Consider the following 18,776-nt stretch of genomic DNA (forward strand, 5'->3'; position numbering starts at 1 on the left):
CTGTGTGTCCAGGGGAGTGACATTCCTCACCAGGACAGATCTCAGACCATCACAGCCCCTGGCAAAAGTGAAGCACCAAGTTCTCCAAATGCAGTCTAAACTGAGAAAAGCGCAGTCTCCCAGCAGATGAACCAGGAGTGAAGGTTCCATTCTGCTTTTACTGCTCCTCCCCAAAGTCTCCCAGATTTGAAGGGAGGGAGGGTGAGCAGAATATCATCTGGAAATCCAAGCTCAGCTCTGTCACAGATCCATGGGACCTTACTTTGTTCCAGGGGCTGCAGGTTGTGCCCAGCCATTCCCACACACCCCACTGCTGGAAGAGCACTTGTTTGGGCAGGGAAAAGCACACACAAACACACACACACAGAGAAAGGGTTTGCTGCTCTCTGTTCTTCCCTTGGCTTTCCAGGGTGCCCCTCCCCACGGCTAACACTCCCGAGAGGCCAGGATCAACACCAGGAATGGGAAGGTGCCAGCATTCCAGTGCCTGCCTGGCACTGCAGCCTGGCACACGCGGCAGTCTGGCACTCACGCACTCTGCTACCCACTTGGAAATTCTCTCAAGAAGAAAATTTCTTCCTCTTTAATTCTACAGAACGGTGTCTTTAAAAAGGGGGAGTGAAAGAAAACCCTTTTAAAATATGTAAATGATACTTAATAAACGGTCTCCTTTTAAATGTTAAAATTTACAGAAACACAAATAATGCAATTCCTGCAAAATCAGAGCAGCTCTGGGAATCTCCTGCAGCAGATGAAGCAACATTAAATCAATCAGGCTCCCAAGTGAGTGCTATTAGAATTAAGACAAGCATGCAATCCAATAGCTGCTGTGATCTGCCTGAGTTACTCCACACTGAGTAAATCTGTCACTCCACCATTAAAACGTGTCTTGGAGAGCCTGGCAGTGCTGAGTAATTCAACTGCACAGAAATGGGTTCATTACTGGGCTGCCTTCAGCTGCTGTCCCTGGAGCTGTGCACCAACAGCCCAGAGCTGCTGCAAGGAAGGGTTTGATGTGTCCCAAAGTCAGAACACCTTTGGGTTCTGCAGCCCACGGAAGGGTAATTGAGATGAGTAATTCCGGCTCCAGCCGCTGGAAGCACACAGGAGTTCCCAGGGAAGGCTGACAATAGGTGCTAGCACTCATTTCACTAGAAAAAGCCTTGGAGCAGAACCCAGCTTTCAAACAGAGATTTCAGCTTTCAGCACTGCTGCTGTCACTCCTCAAACAGCAGAGCTCCAAAACACACAGATTAGCTCTGCAAATTTTAAAATTAGGGGGAAAACCTCAAATCTTTCTGCTGAGCATCAAGTACAGGAAAATTTAAACTTTAACTCCTGGAACAACAATGTTTAAACAAACCATGGAGATTTTTATAGAAAAGCTGGGCTAATTAAATGGATTTATTAAACCTGAAGTAGTGTTTTTACAGATAGATTTATTACCAATATAACTTTTGGTCTAGTTTTCACTTTTTTCTGATGGTTTTGAAAGATACACAGTGTTTTAAGCTCACACTTTGTTCTGCAGTAGGACAGATGCAATGGTCTTACACAAAATAAAGGAGCATTAGAGAACCAATGATGACAGCAAACAGAGCGTGCTGCCATGGGAATAAAAAGGAGCCCCTGACAAAGAGTGATTACCCATTAATTCCTTAAAAAGCACATCCAGACCTTTCTCTCCAGTATGAAGACAAAATTTCAAACAAACACAGCTTAGACTGGGCTATTTCTTCAACCAGCAGCATTAGAGAGATGTAAATGTTTAGTGTGTGTAACACTGCTGCCTGAGCACATTTACACATGAAACCAGAGCTGCTCTCTGAGCCCCTCTGAGCCACCACAATCCTTCCTTCCACTTCTCCTCAGGAGGGAAAAAAACCCTAAAATTCCTGCAATCCTGGTACATTTACACACTGAACCAGAGCTGCTCTCTGAGCCACCACAACCCTTCCATCTTTCCTCAAGAGGGAAAAAACCCCTAAAATTCCTGCAATCCTGGTACATTTACGCACTGACCCAGAGCTGCTCTCTGAGCCACCACAATCCTTCCTTCCACTTCTCCTCAGGAGGGAAAAAAACCCTAAAATTCCTGCAATCCTGGTACATTTACACACTGACCCAGAGCTGCTCTCTGAGCCACCACAATCCTTCCATCTTTCCTCAGGAGGGAAAAACCCCTAAAATTCCTGCAATCCTGGTACTAAAAACACTCAGTTTTGGTTGCAGACATTCAGAGCCAGGCTCAAAACCCAGCTGAGAGCAAGGCACCTTCACTGCCATCCCTTCATCCCTGAAACCCCACAGGTTTCATGTTCCCCCTCAACTTCCCATCTGGGAGTTTCGTCACTACAAAACAGAGGCAAACGTCAGCAATAAATCAACAGGTATTGATCCTATTACCCTGAAGTCATTATTGTTAAGCTTTAAGGCAAACAGTGATCAATACTGAATGGTACTTTTTACATATTTTTTTACCAATATCATGGAATCACAGAATGGTTTGGGTTGAAATCATCTCATTCCAGCTCCCTGCCATGAGCAGGGATGCCCCAAACTGCTCCTATTTCCTTTTATCCCACAAACCAGAGCACTTGGACCCTACCAGGGTATTCCTTAATCTTTAAGTCCCCTGCTGCCACCCCCAAGTAATCTCTGAGAAACAGAGTTTATCAAACTTTGAATAACTGCAAGTTTTTTGGTTGAGCATGGTTGGAGATGGCCATGGCTGAGCACCATCTTACACTGAAAAGTTCATCTTAAATACCAAACTCCAGTGAGCAATTCCATATTGGATACAAACCCCTAGACAACAAAGCTGCAGGATTAAATTTACCTGTTCCCATCTTCATTCCTTAAAACTACACCATACAAGCAAAGCTGCACTCCCTTAGGTTGCTTCACTGCTTTAACCCCACAGCTCTCCATACAAGTGGGATGGAAAAGTGAATTTAGCAACAAATTTATCAATTTCTCAACGAATTTATCAATTTTTCCTACTCAAAATAAGCTATTTCTAAGCCAACCTGGAGTCAGCCTTCCAATCTACCTGTGCCAAGAACAGAATTAAAACTAAGAAAACAATTAAAACGTACCAAAGTCTAAACCTTTCACTTGTTAAGCATTATGTTTGAATTGGGACATTTAAAAAAAAGACTTTTTATCTTTAATACAGAGATCCAGAAGCTGGAAGTGCAGAAGCGTAGTGGGAAATGTGCAGACTCATCTTGCAAAGTCTCAAGCACAGCGAGTAACACCTCTTGACAGCACTTGCAGAAAGAAGTGTCAGAAAGCTCAAAAGCTAATTTGGTCAGAAGCCTCCCTGCCTTGGAAAGCCTCAGCCCCATCTCCTCCCTCTCTGCACACAAACACTTTTTTTAGATAAGACTCCCAAGAGCAAAAGTGTAAACTCAAGCAGCAGCTTTTGTTTTCTTGTGCAGTTAACCCTTTCAATCCTACAGAGCTGTTTCCCTCCCTCTGCTGTGGGACGGGCAGAGGATGAGCGGAGTAAGGAGTCACACACAGAGCAGGAAATCAGCGTGTGCACCACAAGAATTCCCACCCCTGAGAGCTGAAACCCACTGCCCCATTTCCAAATTGTTTTGAAAAACGAGCATTTCAGTCATTAGCCAAGTTGATAATATGCATTTTTCTACTGATTTGATAAAGACTCGATCTAGTCAGGAATGAGAGCTGTTTTCTCTTGCACAGAGTGTCCCCTTAAAACACTGGATTAATTATCAAGTAATGCAGGGCACTGGGAAAACCATAAAAATCCAAATATTGAGTGGAAACCAACACACCCAAACCAAGGCTTTCGAGGACAACTGCACTCAGTTTCCTTAAGGAGTTTCCAACACTCAGAGGAAGGAAGCTGGAGGAAACCCACAAGAAACAGAAGATACACAAGTGGAAAGGGCTTGTGGAACCACTTCTCAGTTTCATTTTCAGACATATCAAGTTTTTTCCAACATGATATCCCCCACCCTTTCTTAAAAAAGAAATAATCACAAGAACCACCTGCCCCACGCTCGCCTTCCAGACTGAACTGTGACTACAGGCCAAAAAAATGCACTAAGGGTTGGCTGCTCTTACTGACTCGGTGAGGGGAGGCAGGGGAAAGTGAATCAAATGGGGCTGCTCCATCCTAAAAATTCACACAGGTCCCCAGAACGGGTGAAATCCTTCCCTGGAAGGGTGGGAACACCCTGGCACAGGTGCCCAGAGAAGCTGGGGCTGCCCCTGGATCCCTGGAAATGCTGAGACCAGGCTGGACAGGGCTTGGAGCAGCCTGGGACAGTGGGAGGTGTCCCAGCCCATGGCAGGGGTGGCACTGGATGAGCTTTAAGTCCCTTCTGACCCAAACCGGTCCCTGGGATTCGCTGACTTCTGCATCACTTTCTTCCCTATCCCAGCTGTTAAACAACTGCAACTTCCCAAAGCAGCACCAAAGCACAGCCAATCTGGGACCACTTCACATCCAAATGTATGTTACGCCCATCCCTTGAAGGCATCTCTGCATGTTGGATCGACCCCCAACACTCCGGAGCCCTGCAGCCCTGGGTGACACCTCAGAGGCCCTGGGTGACACCTCAGAGGCCCCGGGTGACACCTCCTGTCCAGGTGAAGATGTCTCCAGAGGAGAGGAGATGGGAATCTAAAAGAGGAAAGCTCCAGTTTGTCCCAAACAATGCTCAGGAATGCTTTCCTTCCCCTCTGGGCTCCAAGGGAAGCACTTTAGGAAATGAGGGTGGCAATCAGCCCACAGAACCTGATAAAGGGACAGGGACAGGAGTGCACATCACAACCATTCTTGTGTTTCTTTCTGCAGCACCCAACAGAAAAGAAGGAGTAAACATTTCTCTAAATAACTTTGATTCAGAAAAAGGAAACAATGCCATTTCAACCATTCCGTGTCAAATTGGACACAAAACAACTGGGAGATATCCCAAATATCAGCCCAAGTGCAACAGCAGTAATGTCTGAGAACATGAGCAATCTCTCATCCCTGTAAATAATGATTACTCACTATCTATGAGCATATGGACACACAACTGTCACTGTCTATGAAATGTCAAAAATCCCACAGCAACTAAAACTCTGTATTTTAAAGCTAAAACTCTGTATTTTAAAGCTAAAACTCTGTATTTTAAAGCTAAAACTCTGTATTTTAAAGCTAAAACTCTGTATTTTAAAGCTTGTATTGACACAAGTTCCCAGTCTACCAAAACATGAATATAAATTAAAAATCAAATTATTGTCACAAAAATAAATCGAATTATAAAAAATCCTTTTGGAAAAGTTGTTTGTGTTTACTGAGGAGCTGGATTTTTTCCCAAAAAAAGTTTTATGGGAATATTGTTACAAACAATGTAACATCTAGTCCAAAGAGCTCCTTGGGATACACCAGTATCACTCCCAAGGTAAAAAATTATTCCATTAGGAATCTTGATCATCCCAGTCCAAGCAGGATGGCAAGGCCCTGACCTAGAGAAATATTCTCTCATTTCTCACATCATGAACCCCGTGAAGCATTTTAAAGGCTGAGACCCCCCAGCAAGGAGCTTTCCCCTTTACCAAAGGCAGTACCATGCACGGAGCCCAAACTCTGTTTGGTGCTGGCCGCTCTCAGCAGCACCTCCGTGTGACTGTGAGTCACAGAACGCTCCGAGCAGCGACAGTCACCAGGAGGGAGAGCTGGGAATGCTCCAGCAGGAGCTGCCAGGAGACCACAGCACCTCTCCCTCTCCTCTGCATTTACCCTCAGCCTGTGGGGAACATCTTCACATCCAGAGTTTTTATTTAACTGAGGCACACAGCTATAGCAGGGAATTTGGATTTCACAGAATCACACAATTTCTAGGTTGGAAGAGACCTTTAAGATCATCGAGTCCAACCACGTTCTAACACCTCAACTAGATCATGGCACCAAGTGCCACATCCAGTCTTTTTTTAAACACATCCAGGGATGGTGACTCCACCACCTCCCTGGGCAGATGATTCCAGTATTTGACCATTTTACAGAGTTTTTAAACAAATGGTGTTACCTGGAGTGCTGGAGGCCCGAGGAACCACACAGAAATCCCTCATTTTATAATTAAAAACAATGTGAGAGATTGGCTCTACAGTTTGGACAACTTAGGAAAAGGGTCGGGAAATTAAAACACACATATAGTAATTGACAGTAATCAAAATTATTAAGAATTAACTACAAAATTCCATTTTAAACCAAATACCTTTAACTCAAGAAACATGAATTATTGTTGTTTTTACTTTCTGTAGTATCAGTCTCTGGTTTAATGACCCAGTCTCTGGATACCACTGCAGACAGAGTGGTCTATTTACATCCAAGTCTGGCACAGGGAATCCGACATCACCGGGATGCTCCAAAGTAGAAACAGTTTGTTTTATGCAACACAGACTGGCCTGAGATCCACCAAGTGTGAGCTGCAGCCAGAGAAACGGCACAAAGCTGAGAAAAACAAATTATACATTCCAATGTAAACAACAGCAAACACCCCAGAAAGGGGGAGGGAAGGGAGCGCTTCGGCTGGCTGAGAGCGATCCGAGGATGAAGCGCTCTGTGTGACCCAGGGGACAGGAGCAGAGAGGAGGTCACTGATACGGAAACCCGATGGAAAAACGGCATCACCAGCGGGGGAGAGCCTCCGAGTGAAGCCGAGCCAATCTTCCACTGAAGATGACACAAAAACACCTCACACTGAACAATTCTGCCAATGGGGAAGAGCTGAGCACCCAAACTTGAGAGAGCAGAGGTGTAAATGTATTAATCACAATTAGAATTGCACAAAGGATATCGGGGAAATTAACAAGTCTGATTTTTTTTTGCTGCAAATTTCTGCTCCCTTACATCTGCAGCACTTCACCTGCCATGGACAGGGAGAGTGTTTGAATCCATTTCATCCCCACTAGAATGTGATTATTATGCATTAACAAGTAGGAATTTGCAAAAATCCAAGCTTTTAAATAGTATATTCTGAAATACTTTATTATTTGGACTCAGAACCAGTCAACAGTACTTTCAAAATTATGACAGCCTATACTGATAATACTTTTAGTCTCACAAAAATATTTTTCCTACTTCTGACACCCTTCTATATACAGGAATTCAGTTCCAGTTCCATTCTTCTCTACTTGTTACGGAAACTTCAGTTCTACAATTGATCTTCACCACCACTGGCTTTCAGGACACCCAAGGTTTATGTAATATTAAATGAATTATTTACCTTCCCAAAAGCTGAAGTGTTAGAATCATAGATATGCTGTTCATCTATAGATAGATATGCTACAGATAGAATGACAGATATGCTGTGGCATAAACAAGGCATTGTTTATTAGCCTTGTTGGCAAAATAAATTACAAGTAACCATTTGAACGTCTAGCATCAGTCAAAATTATCTTTCTTACGAAAAATAATTAAGAAGATAAGGTTACTAAAAGCAGATTTAATGTCTGTTGATCCAAATTGTTCAAGCAGGACATTTCAAATAGTTTCAGTCAAAACAGAAATTGTACCAAGCTGCTTCCTGCTCAGTTTTGCCAAGCAGGAGCACTGTGAAGTCTGGCACTCTGTAAATCCAAGGAAGCCCCAGCTATTTCTTTCCAAGGTTTCCTTAAATTGAAGGAAAAGGAAAGACTGCTCCCTGCGTTCGAGACGTCCCAGAGCTGAGCCATTCAGCTCGGCGAGGCCGCTTCCCAAGCGCTCTCCTAAGCTTTTGTCATGGAATTCCACCTCCCGCCGAGGAGCCCTTCCCACCGGGGAAAGTTCCTGCATAATGACCCGAGGTGTGACTCGATTACCAGCTCGCATTGTGCCCCAGGGCCGCGGGCAGCAAACCCGCCCGGGCACTGTCGCAGCCCTGCCCGCTGACCCCGCGCAGCCTCTGGCCCGCAGCGTTATCGGAACGAGCCGGGCGCTGCTGCGATAGGGCTGAACCCAGCTCACCCCGCTCCTTCCATCCCCATCCCCGCGGGCTCCCGCGGAAAGGACGCATGACCCACCCTTTAGCAAGACCCCAAAAAGCAGAGCGTCCCCTCTACCTGCAGGTGGGTTCCTCTGGCTCAGCTCTATCTGAAAAGCACACTCGGAGATCGATGACATTTGTCCCGGGCTGAGCCGATATCCCAAGCACTTGTGACAGGTTTGCTGATAGGTGTTAATGTGATAAGCCCTAATGAACTGCTCGTGAGGTGGAGACTTGAGAGCAAATCTTGGTCGTGTTTAACCTCAGCCACAACAAATTAAACGTGGAGCTCCTCGGTTTAAGAGCTCTCCAGAGCTCAGCTGATGGAGGTTAATTCTGATTCACCGTTATCAAACGGGACATTAAACGCGGCCCAGAGATGCTGCAGGTGACAGCGCAGCAAGGATAAAGGATCAGAGCTGGAAACTGAAATAATGCCTGGGAAATGGAACTGAAATGGGCACTTGGGAGGAACATCACTGCACAGGGCAATGGGACTCGGAGGAGGGAGAAAAGTACAGGAGATGAAGGCAGGGAAAGATGTCAAACAAAACTGAAGTTCAAAATTCTGTGAATAAAAATCACAACCCAGCATTTCACTGCCTAATGCCAAACATACTTCAGTAATCTCAGCAGCCTCCAAACACTCCCCAGGTAAGTAAATAAATACAGGTGCTTAATCTGAGGAATAACTTACACCGGGAATTTTATTTCCCCAGCAGAGAACCCAGCTGATTTAGTCAAACAAACTCAATTCCTTTCCTAAGCAAAGCACGCTCTCGATTTCAGCTGGTTTTGCATGGAAATACAATCCTTGGAGTTCCTCACACGGATTCCCATGCAGCCTTTCCGAGGGATTTCTGTTCCACAGAACATTTGCATGCTTGGAGCTGAAGTTATCCTCTGTTGGCCTCCAGTTTTACTCACTGCTGTCTGGGCTTCTTTGTTCTACAAAGCCTCTGGTTTGTAGGAACTTTGAGGGTTCAACCACAGGTTATGAATGCACAGCCCACACACAAACATCCAGTTAAGAGCAGGTTCTGTCCATGTGGGCAGTGATTTATGTGTATTTGTGTTTTTAAACGCAGACCGGAGTGCATCAGAGGGCACCAGGCAGGTACTTCTGAGCAGCAGCTTAAGTAAATCCTCACACATTTGATACTCTCCCAGTTCCCCGCAGCAGAGGGAAATATTCATTATGGATATTTCTGCTGATACAGTTTAACAGGAAAACCAAGACTTGTGCAAAGCGAAAAGCTTCCTGCTTTGAAAGGAGAATGAAAAAGCTGTTCCAGGAGTATCACCACCTCAAAGCCCGAGGATGAGCCCTTCAACTTCCAGCATTACAAAAGAAACTGAAAGAACTATGTTAAAATAAAAATTAAAATAAAAAAGAATTTCAAGTTAACTACTTCCAGTCAAAATAATCAGAAGTGAACGCTGTATTGAATGATCAGAGAAGGCTCATCCCCAGGTGATCCCTGAAGGGCTGGGAAGGAAAGTCCCTTCCCACGGGTACGGTGTCAGCATTTCTGCAGCGTCAAAGCACGTCCTTAAGTTGCCATTCCTGCACTTTTCCTCTCTACCCTCAGGCCTGTGATGCCGTGCCAGGCTGAAGTGTAAATGAACGGATGTGCAAACAAGCACCGAGATGAAGGCTCAGATAGCTCCGACCAGGCACTCCCGGGATCACCCATTACCAGCACATTTTCAGCCTCCTCACACCTCAGGTAAATTCGCCTCCCGTGCGAATGCGCCTCGTTACCAAGCAGCATTTCACCCCGCAACGCGCAACTCGGCAATCTCCGCTAACAGGTATTCAAATAAAAACACAGTTATGTGGTAAGAAACAAACCCAGGGCTTATCTATCCTGCAACTTTCTCCCTTTCCAGTCAAAACAATTCATTAGCATTAGGAAATACGAGTCTTACTCATCAGGAAAAAAAAGAAAACCCACAAGTGTCCCTGCTCAGTTTCTGAGCTCCCAAAACGACACTTTCTGCTTCTGCTTAACAGCATCGCTCTCTCACGTGAGCTTAAAAACAAACCCACACAATTTTCTTCCTCAGGTTTAATTTAGAGTAAATTATAAACATTTGTAACGTAAACATTGCTACAGAAGAGAAACCTAATTCTTTCACAGCTGGAATCTCCAAGTGAGAGAAATGAGCTGCTGATTTGTGAAACGCTGCGAGTGGATATAAATCTCTAAGATACTCATACAGAAACAGTTCCAGAATATTCATCACGAATAAATGGACCAAAATCTGCACTTCTGTACGTACAAAAGATCAATCACCAGCTAATTAAACCACATGCCTGCACCAGCGAGGCTGGGCTGTAAAGAACGGGACAGACACGTCACCCAAGCGTTTTAAATCCCGCAGATCTGTAAATAATGTTGATTTCCAGTGGAATATATCCCGGAAGGTGCTGTCTGACCCCGTGACACCCTGCGCTGCAAGACCTTTCTGGTGCCACCGAGGCTTCCCGGGAGGAGAGCAGCGACCTGGGGCCAGAGGAGCACGAGGTTTGTGGCTCTGAACAGCAGATGGAGAACAGCAGCCGGCCTGAGGCTGCAAACAACTTTCACCCGGGAAAAAAGGCCGTGAGACACCCCAGAAAGTGAGGGGCAGAAATGAGTGTGCAGAGATTTCTTCCCCCCTCCAAAAAGTCCCTTTCCAAATACATCAAATCGATCACAGCAGTACTTGCTATGAATTCAAGCTGTTTAGGTATTTCTCAAATGTTTAACTACGGTCACCCATAACAGCCATTCCATACCATTTTTTTTTAAAAGTACAATTAAAAATTATCTGTGCTACACTGGGAGAAGCACAAGCCATGAATGAAACCATCACCACATGGCAGTAATCTGAATAATCTAAGAATAGCAGTTTATAATCTTGCCTGGCTGATGCATCTCGCACTATGTTTATATACTGCTTCAGTCATTTCATTTTGAGACCATTACATAATATAACAAACAGAGCCACATGTCAGGGCTGAGGAAACAAACCTCACTCACACAGAAAAACAACATTTTAGGACAACACTAAAGTAGTTTTATTGAAGTATAAATCTAATCTTCTCAATCATTTAAGCAGCTCATAAGCAGCTTGTTTGCTTGAACTCTTACAGCAATTTTCCATTAATAACTTTATTTTAAACATGATTTATCAAAATAACAGCAATTTTAAAAAATTAATTTCAATACTAAATGCAAACACAGCACTGCAAGATAGACTTTCGAGACTGGGAAAACCAAATTAGTCTCCAATATTGCTTCATTAGTCCCCCAGTGTTGTTCCTTTTAACTACATCCCCAGCTTCTAGCAGCGGTACTCTTGGGGAATTCCTGAAGTTTGGATTACAATGTATTATACACAGTAAATTAAAAAATAAAAATCCACCAGGATAAGACAGAGGATTCCTTTTAATACCAACAGTCAGGTGAGAAAAAGCAACGAGGAAACACGGAGCCTCCTTTGACAGCTGTAACCTCGGAAAAGCCAATCCACAGGCACAGAGGTTTGGCTGAGGCGGAGACACGGATTCATTGAGGAAATTCTGGAGGGTGCATTTACTATCGGCTCTGCAAGTACAGACACATCAGGCGACAGCCTCTGTCTGAGCTTACACAAGTCCCAGGAGCAGAAAATAAACCTTACTCTTACAGAAGAGCGTTTGAAGATCAGCAAGACAAAGCAGTACATTCGGAGGACACCAGAGCTGCGTGCGAGCGTTTTCAAAGCTGTCCTGCTGCTCACCAAAACCCCCAGAAACTTACATTTACCTCAGCGCACAAAAGCTTCTCCACCCTTTAACACTACGAGCAGAACACACATCACATGTCCACGCTGAACACCGGCTCGTTGATTTGGAAATAACATTAAAGCTCCAACGCTTCACGCAACGCGTCCAGCTGACGCCTCTGCCCTGCGATGCACACCGAGAGCAGCACAAACCAGCGCGGTTAAATAACCCCGAGCAGCACCGGGGTGGCCGCAGGAACACAGGCACTGTCCCACACCGGGAGCCAGAGCTGTGTGCGTCCCTGCAGCCCCACATGTGCACTGTGTGTGTGTGTGCGCACAGTGTGTGCCCTCAGCCCCACATATGCACAGTGTGTGTGTGTGCCAGGCTGTGCCCTCAGCCCCACATGTGCACAGTGTGTGTGTGTGCCAGGCTGTGCCCTCAGCCCCACATGTGCACAGTGTGTGTGTGCAGGGCTGTGCCCTCAGCCCCACATGTGCACAGTGTGTGTGTGCAGGGCTGTGCCCTCAGCCCCACATGTGCACAGTGTGTGTGTGTGTGCAGGGCTGTGCCCTCAGCCCCACATGTGCACAAGCGCAGGGACTGACAGCGGCCCAAACCGCGACACGGAGCTGCCGCCGGGCTCGGCGACACCCGGCCGAAGGAGAGGGACAGCGGACAGGAACAGACACTGTCCCTTGGAAACGGAGAAGCTGGCCCGGAGCCGCTCGCTCCCTGTGGAGCGGCTCAGCACAGCACCCAGCACTTTCACGCCGCCACCACCTCCCCAGCCCGAACGACTTGACAGCCACTCGCAACAGGGTTGGCAGGAGTAGTATCAGCTTTAGTCCACAACGTGCCGAGCACCCCGAGCCGCTCCACCGGGGCGGCATCCCGAGCCCGCCGCAGCACCCCGGAATGCCCGACTGCTCCGGCATCCCGAGCACCCCGCACCGGCACAGCCCGAGCCGCTCCGGCAGCCCGGCTCCGACACTCCGCTCCGGCACCGCGTTCCGCCGCTCCGGCACACCGAGCCGCTCGGACATCCCGAGTGAGCTCCGGCACCCCGAGCTGACAATCCGAGCTGACACGCCGAGCGGCTCCGGCACGCCGCGCCGCACGCTCCACCGCTCTGACATCCCGAGACGCTCCGGCAGCCGGAGCCTGTCCGGCAGCCCGCCGCGCTCCGCCGGGCCAGCGCCGCGCTCCGCCGCTCTGACACCGCGCTCCGCCGCTCCGACATGGCCCTCCGCTCCGCGCTGCCGCCGGCCCGGCCCGTCCCGTCCCGCCGCCCTCACGCCGAGCCCCCCCCGCTCACCCGCGCCCGGGACGCGCAGCAGAAGATGGCGGACGGCGGCAGGGCCCGCTCGCGGCGCCGGACCGCGGCTTACGCTGCGCCGTTTGCGCAGCGCCCCGAGCGCCCCGCGGCGGAGCGAGCGTAGCGCGCTTGGTGAATACCGGCGGCCGGTTCCCCGTGCGGGGGGTGCCTGTAAACAATAGTGCCCCCCCTGCGCCGCGCTCCCTTACCGATTCTTCCTCCTTCTCCATCCCCGTGGGCATCTGCGGCACGGCCCGGTTGATGGAGACGCAGTCGTTGAGGTCGGGCATGTCCTTGCCGCGGTAGATGGGCAGCGGTTTGGCGGCGTCTAGCGCCCGGGCGCGGAAGGAGAGTTTGCTCATTGTCTCCCCCTCACAATAACACCCCGGGGCCGGGCGGGCGGGGGGGGGGGGGGGGGGGCCTTCAGTGCGGCCTCGCCGCCGCCTCCCAGCCGCTCCCGCGCCGCGCCCGCGCCACCATGGAGGGTCCCGCCGCCCCGGCGCAGCTCCCGGCGGGGCCGCCCGTAGCCCGCAGCGCACGCCCCGCAGCCCTAGATCCGCGCCGGGCTCGCTCGGTCCGCTCCCTGCGCCATGGCAAACATGGCGGACATTAACCACAGCCGCTCGGCCCTCCCGGCAGCCCGCGCGGCGGGAGCGGCGCTGCGCGCGCAGCCGAGGGCGGGAGGCTGAGGGAGCCTCAGGGAGCCTGAGGGGGGCGGCGGGACCGGGCGGGAGCGGAGCGCACCGAGCGTCCCGAGTGAGCCCGCGCTGTCCCCGCCGGCTGCCCAAAGTGTCCCCACAGTGTCCCTGCAGCGTCCCCGCCGGCTGCCCACAGTGTCCCTGCTGTGTCCCCTCCCGGTGCCCACAGTGTCCCTGCAGTGCTCCAGCGGTGCGCCCACGGTGAGCCTACAATGTCCCCGCAGTGCCTGCGCTGTGTCCCCGCCGTCCCCCCGCCGTGCCCCCACGGTGTCGCCAGTGTCCCCACTCTCTCTCCACAGTGTCCCTATATTGTCCCCACAGTCTCTTCCCAATGTCTCCCCGCTATGGTCCCCATAGTGTCCCGGCTGCGTCCCCACTGTCTCCTCACAGTGTCCCCACAAAGTCCCCGCCGTTTCCCCCACAGTGTCCCCTTGTGTCCCACATTTTCCCTGCCGTGTCCCCATGATGTCCCCCCTGTATCCCCCACAGTGTCCCCACTTTGTCCCTGCCGTGTCCCCATAATGTCCCCACAGTGTCACCACTGTTTGCCCTACAGCATCCACACCGTGTCTACACAATGTTCCTGTTGTGTCTTCACAGAGTCCCCAATGTCTCCCGACCATGTCCCCATAGTGTCCCCACATTGTCCCCACTCTCTGGATAAGCAGGTTTTTCTCCTCAGCATGTTGGTCAATGTGGACTTAAAGAGTTCCAGCCATGAAAACATCAGGGGGGTTGGCACAAACCAACACTTCAGAAACAAACTCATGCCTGTGCAATGATTTTATCTTTTTTTTTTTTTTCCTGAGAATCACAGAATATTCGGGGTTGGAAGGGGCCTCTGGAAACCACGCAGTGCAACCAGGGTCACCCGAAGCAGGTGGGTTTGGAATGACTCTGGAGACACCACACTCTCCCTGGGAATCTGTTCCCATCCTCTGCCACTCTCATGGAAAATTCTTCCTCATTCTGAGGTGAACTCCTCGTGTTTCAGTTTACTAAACTCCTTCATCACTCTTTCCATCAAGAGCAATGTCCTGCAACTTGGAACTGAGTAACCCCAAATTCTCTCCTGGACAGAGCCTCAGTCCTCTGCCCATCCAGAGCTTCCTGCATGAGTTGATATTAGTCAGAAAAACCCTTCATCAAAGACTCCTAGTACCTCAAATATTTCCTCACTTCCATTTAATTTTGACACCCTGAGACCAAGCAGCTGCTTCTCTCACCTCCACCTTAGAGCTCTCACAGTAATTGTCAGTGTTACCTTCTGAAATAAACTGAAACTCTTACTCAAAACTTCACTGTTTGGATCACTCTGCCAACTGTACCTAATTTCCATTTTTCTTTAATTTGAAACAAAAAATAGGTTCAGTCTCTGAATTGCCTTTTATTTTTAGTTAGCTGCTGTGTTTTTTATTTACATGGTTTTGTATAGCAAATACAACTGCTGTTCGTGACAAACACATGATTTACAAAATGAAGAATAAAGAATTGTGTCAGCTAGAGAGAGAGAGAGAGAAGGAAGATGAAACAAGTACAGGAATACACAGGAGGGAAACAGAAGCAGCAAGAACATTGCGTTCATCAGCCACAGACACAAATTAGCTTGGGAAAGAGATCTGGAAATTATATTAACTACTGCTGTGAAAGCATCAGGTAAGTGTTCAGTCATGTGAGCAAATGAAGCTTTAAAAACATGAGAGAAGGAGCAGAGAACAAAACTGTGAGAAACTGCACTTATTTATAATTCCCTTAGAGTATTTTTATTTCATAAGACAGGCAATTCTTGCCTTAGATTAGAATTAACAGGTAAATATTGAAAATTTGTATGGTTTATCTTAAAATTTATAATTCAGCACCGTTTTAGAAGCAGCCAAACTTCCCACGCCCCAGAGGGGTTTGGTGTCCCTGAAGCAATTGGGGATGAGCTGGCAGCAGAGGAGGGCTGGCATTTCAGGGGTGATTGTGACACGTCCTGCAGGAGCTGCATTTCCCACCTGGGTGCCATCAGCTGGCAGCTCTGAGCCCAGCTGCACAGGTGACCTCCCTGGGACAGGAGCAGGCAGCTCCTCCTCAAGCGCTTCCTCCAGCACTTAAAAGACACCACGACTTTCCTCCTTCTGCTTCTGCAAGAAACAGGCATTTTACACGCTGCTGGAAGACTGTTCCCCCTCTCAGTCAGCTCAGCTGAACAATAGATAATAACAACCTTTTCCCTTTGTGTGCATGTTCTGCTCTTTTTCACTACTTAAATTTAAAAAAAAATACAAAAATGAAACATATTTACCCTCCAGGTGGCTCTTAGTCCTAAACTCATCCCATTATTTTATTTCTACAAGCAATGCATTTTTTTTTAAATGATGCCCTGTAGGGTACAGAAGGGGTTTTTATGTAGTCAAAAAAGCCATTGCACAGAGCTGAACATGGGCAGAACTAAAGTTTCAGCTTGCATTAGTTTAGCTTGAAGCCAGAACCATCCATCTTTTAAGCACATAATCTGATCTCTTCCTCTTGTAAGATATTATAGGTTTTCTGAAGAATTGTAGCTGTAAAAAAAAAAAAAAATTAGGAGCTGTAACTCACCTGTAGATAAAATAATTTACTTTTCATGCACAAATCAAGGAAACAATGTCTCAAACGAAATTTATTTGTTCAATAGCTGAATTCTGACTCATCTTCATAGAGATAATGGAATTGAATATGCACATTTGAACACTGGATTGACCAAAAATCCTCAAATTTTATTTAAACACATATATCAGTGGAAATGTCAGAGCTGTATAGGCTCGGGGGCTTTATCACATCCTTGCTTTTGGTTCTGCTTCTCCATAGTGACATTTAACACAAGGAATCCTTGTTCTCACCGTAGCTGCCTAAAGCCTGGGATGTTTCTGCAGATTTTTGCAGATTTATTATCCTGTTCATTTGTTGGTTTTGTTTGTTGTTTTTCCCCCTAATACTTCATATCTCGCTGCATTAATATTTTCCAAGCAGATGCATCACTTTTGGGTGATTATCTCAGTGTACTTTATTACGACAGGATCCAGCAGGAGCATGTACTACTTCTCTACTCCATGTGTTACATTCTAAGTACAAAAATATTAAAAAAATAAAAAGCTCCAAGAGTGCAGAAACAGAGATTCCAGAATTGATAATGGTCCCTGCCAAGGCACGGTGTTGGATGTCCAAAACCTTCATTCAAGGTGTTAAAAGAGAACTGGAATTTTTAGGGTGCTTTTAGGACCTGGCTGTAAATACACACAAATAATCAGGATATGAAGTGTACAAAGAATCACCTCCTGCACTTTGCCAGGCACAGGTTCAGAAGGTGCAAGCAGGAAAGCCATGCTGACAATCCCCATCACCAAATATTTGTAAATCCCAGATTCCAGCTCTTTACAGAGGGGTTTGATCTCATGTTTAAGCAAATCCTCACTCGAAGGAAGCCTGAAATTATCCAGGAGCTGGCTTAGTAACTCCAGCACAAGGGAAAGTGCTGAGCTTTCCAGGAGATCCATGAATGGACGAGGGGAGTCTTTTTAAAGGTTATGAAGTCCTTCTTTCTCCCTGTGTCTGAGAACTCTGATTGAAGTGAAAGGAACCTCTGTCCTATTCATTTCAAAGGGGGTTTTGTCAGGAAAAAAGAGCTTGATCAAAGTAGCCAGCAAGCATGCTTAGTGCCTAATGCTCAGAGTTAATGTATCGTTCCCAACCATTTCTATTTCCAATTATTCCAAGGGTTTAGGGAAGTGGCAGCCTGTGCATTTTCCCCTCGAAGGTCACCCAAACCTATCAGCCAAACCCTGAAATCCAGTATAGAATAGCTTCCTGGGAGATTTAAAGCCCTGAATGAAAATTATAAAAGTTGAAAATGGAGTTAAAATCTCAAGCCCAACGCCAAATGAAACGAAATAAAAGGACAGCTATGAAAATAGCAGATTCCCCAAATTACAGCAGGAAGGGACAATGATGAAAAGCAGCAGGAAGCTCCTGATTTGAGAGATTTATATCAAAACTATTTGTGTCAAGAAATAGGTTTAAAATGAAAGGGAGCTGTGCTTTGTGTGTGGAGGTTACCACAGGCATCGGGAGCTCTTTAAAGGAACCTGCTGCAGCTGTTTCCTGTGGTATAAAATCTTGGATTCTGACTCAAAAGATAAATCTGCTCTTGACTGGGCTCTTTTACAGCCCAGTTCAACAAGTGAGTTAACAAAAATGCAGATACAAAACCAAAGGAATTTGGTTTGGAATTATCAACTAAAACCATTGGGCACCTGCAGGAGTGCAGCTCAAACCCCCAGAAATCTGGGGTTTTACCACCAGGAAAAAAGTAACTTTACAAAGCAGGGACCAGTGAAGAAATTAATGATTATGACTGGAACTAGAAAAGTGTTGTTAAAATCAGTGCCTAATAAGGATGGTATTTATGCCCTTCAACTTTGGAAAATAAGAGTAGAGAGATTTACTCAACTGTTACTTAGAAAAACATGGCAGAGAAAAATCATGAAAACCAAGTTTACAAATGTATGCAAATTTATCCCAAAATCTCACACCTCAAAAGGCAAACACAAGATAATTCTTTATTTTTATTTTTTTTTTTAATCAGTGCATTTTGAGGAGCTGGGAGCTCCCCAGCTTGTATCAAAAAATTACAGCAACCCCCATCCTGCAACTTAATATATCAATAAAGTAAGACTCATGGAGTATTGAAAACTATTTTTATTTTTATTCAGATTTCAGAAGCCAGAGTGAAGGACTTGCCATAAAGGGGACTCCGGAGAACTCTGTCCCAGAAGTAAGAGATGCTCCCTTTCCTCCTCAGAGCTCTGTAGTTCTGCTGGATTTCAGCACAAGGGTAGAAGTGGGGCTGCTTTCTAAAAATGAATTTTCAGACAACTGGAAAATGATAAAATCACGGAATCCCAGAATGGGTTGGGTTGGAAGGGACCTTAAAGGTCATCTCATTCCATGGGCTGGAACACCTTCCACCAGATTAAAGCAAGAAATTAGGAAAT

General features: G+C 47.0%; 1 protein-coding gene and 1 long non-coding RNA gene across 3 annotated transcripts in view; one reads left to right on the forward strand and one right to left on the reverse strand.

Moving 5' to 3' along the window:
* EPC2 (enhancer of polycomb homolog 2) overlaps positions 1 to 13,723 on the reverse strand; it is a 36,436-nt gene extending 22,713 nt beyond the window's left edge. Inside the window, exon 1 of one of the 2 annotated variants that reach the window (XM_038142728.1) lies at positions 13,273 to 13,723. In XM_038142728.1, coding sequence (XP_037998656.1) covers positions 13,273 to 13,425 — 153 coding nt within the window. In that variant the 5' untranslated portion in view covers positions 13,426 to 13,723. Of the gene's footprint in view, positions 1 to 13,063; positions 13,251 to 13,272 lie in introns of those variants that run through there. The other variant, XM_038142729.1, reaches the window with a different exon arrangement.
* LOC119703232 lies at positions 13,097 to 15,510 on the forward strand. The gene is made up of 3 exons (XR_005257596.1): positions 13,097 to 13,195; positions 14,579 to 14,641; positions 15,197 to 15,510. It is a non-coding gene; the product is annotated as an uncharacterized LOC119703232 (long non-coding RNA).
* Positions 15,511 to 18,776: the final 3,266 nt, after the last annotated feature.

Source organism: Motacilla alba, chromosome 7, assembly GCF_015832195.1.
Source record: "Motacilla alba alba isolate MOTALB_02 chromosome 7, Motacilla_alba_V1.0_pri, whole genome shotgun sequence".
Classification (NCBI taxonomy): domain Eukaryota; kingdom Metazoa; phylum Chordata; class Aves; order Passeriformes; family Motacillidae; genus Motacilla; species Motacilla alba.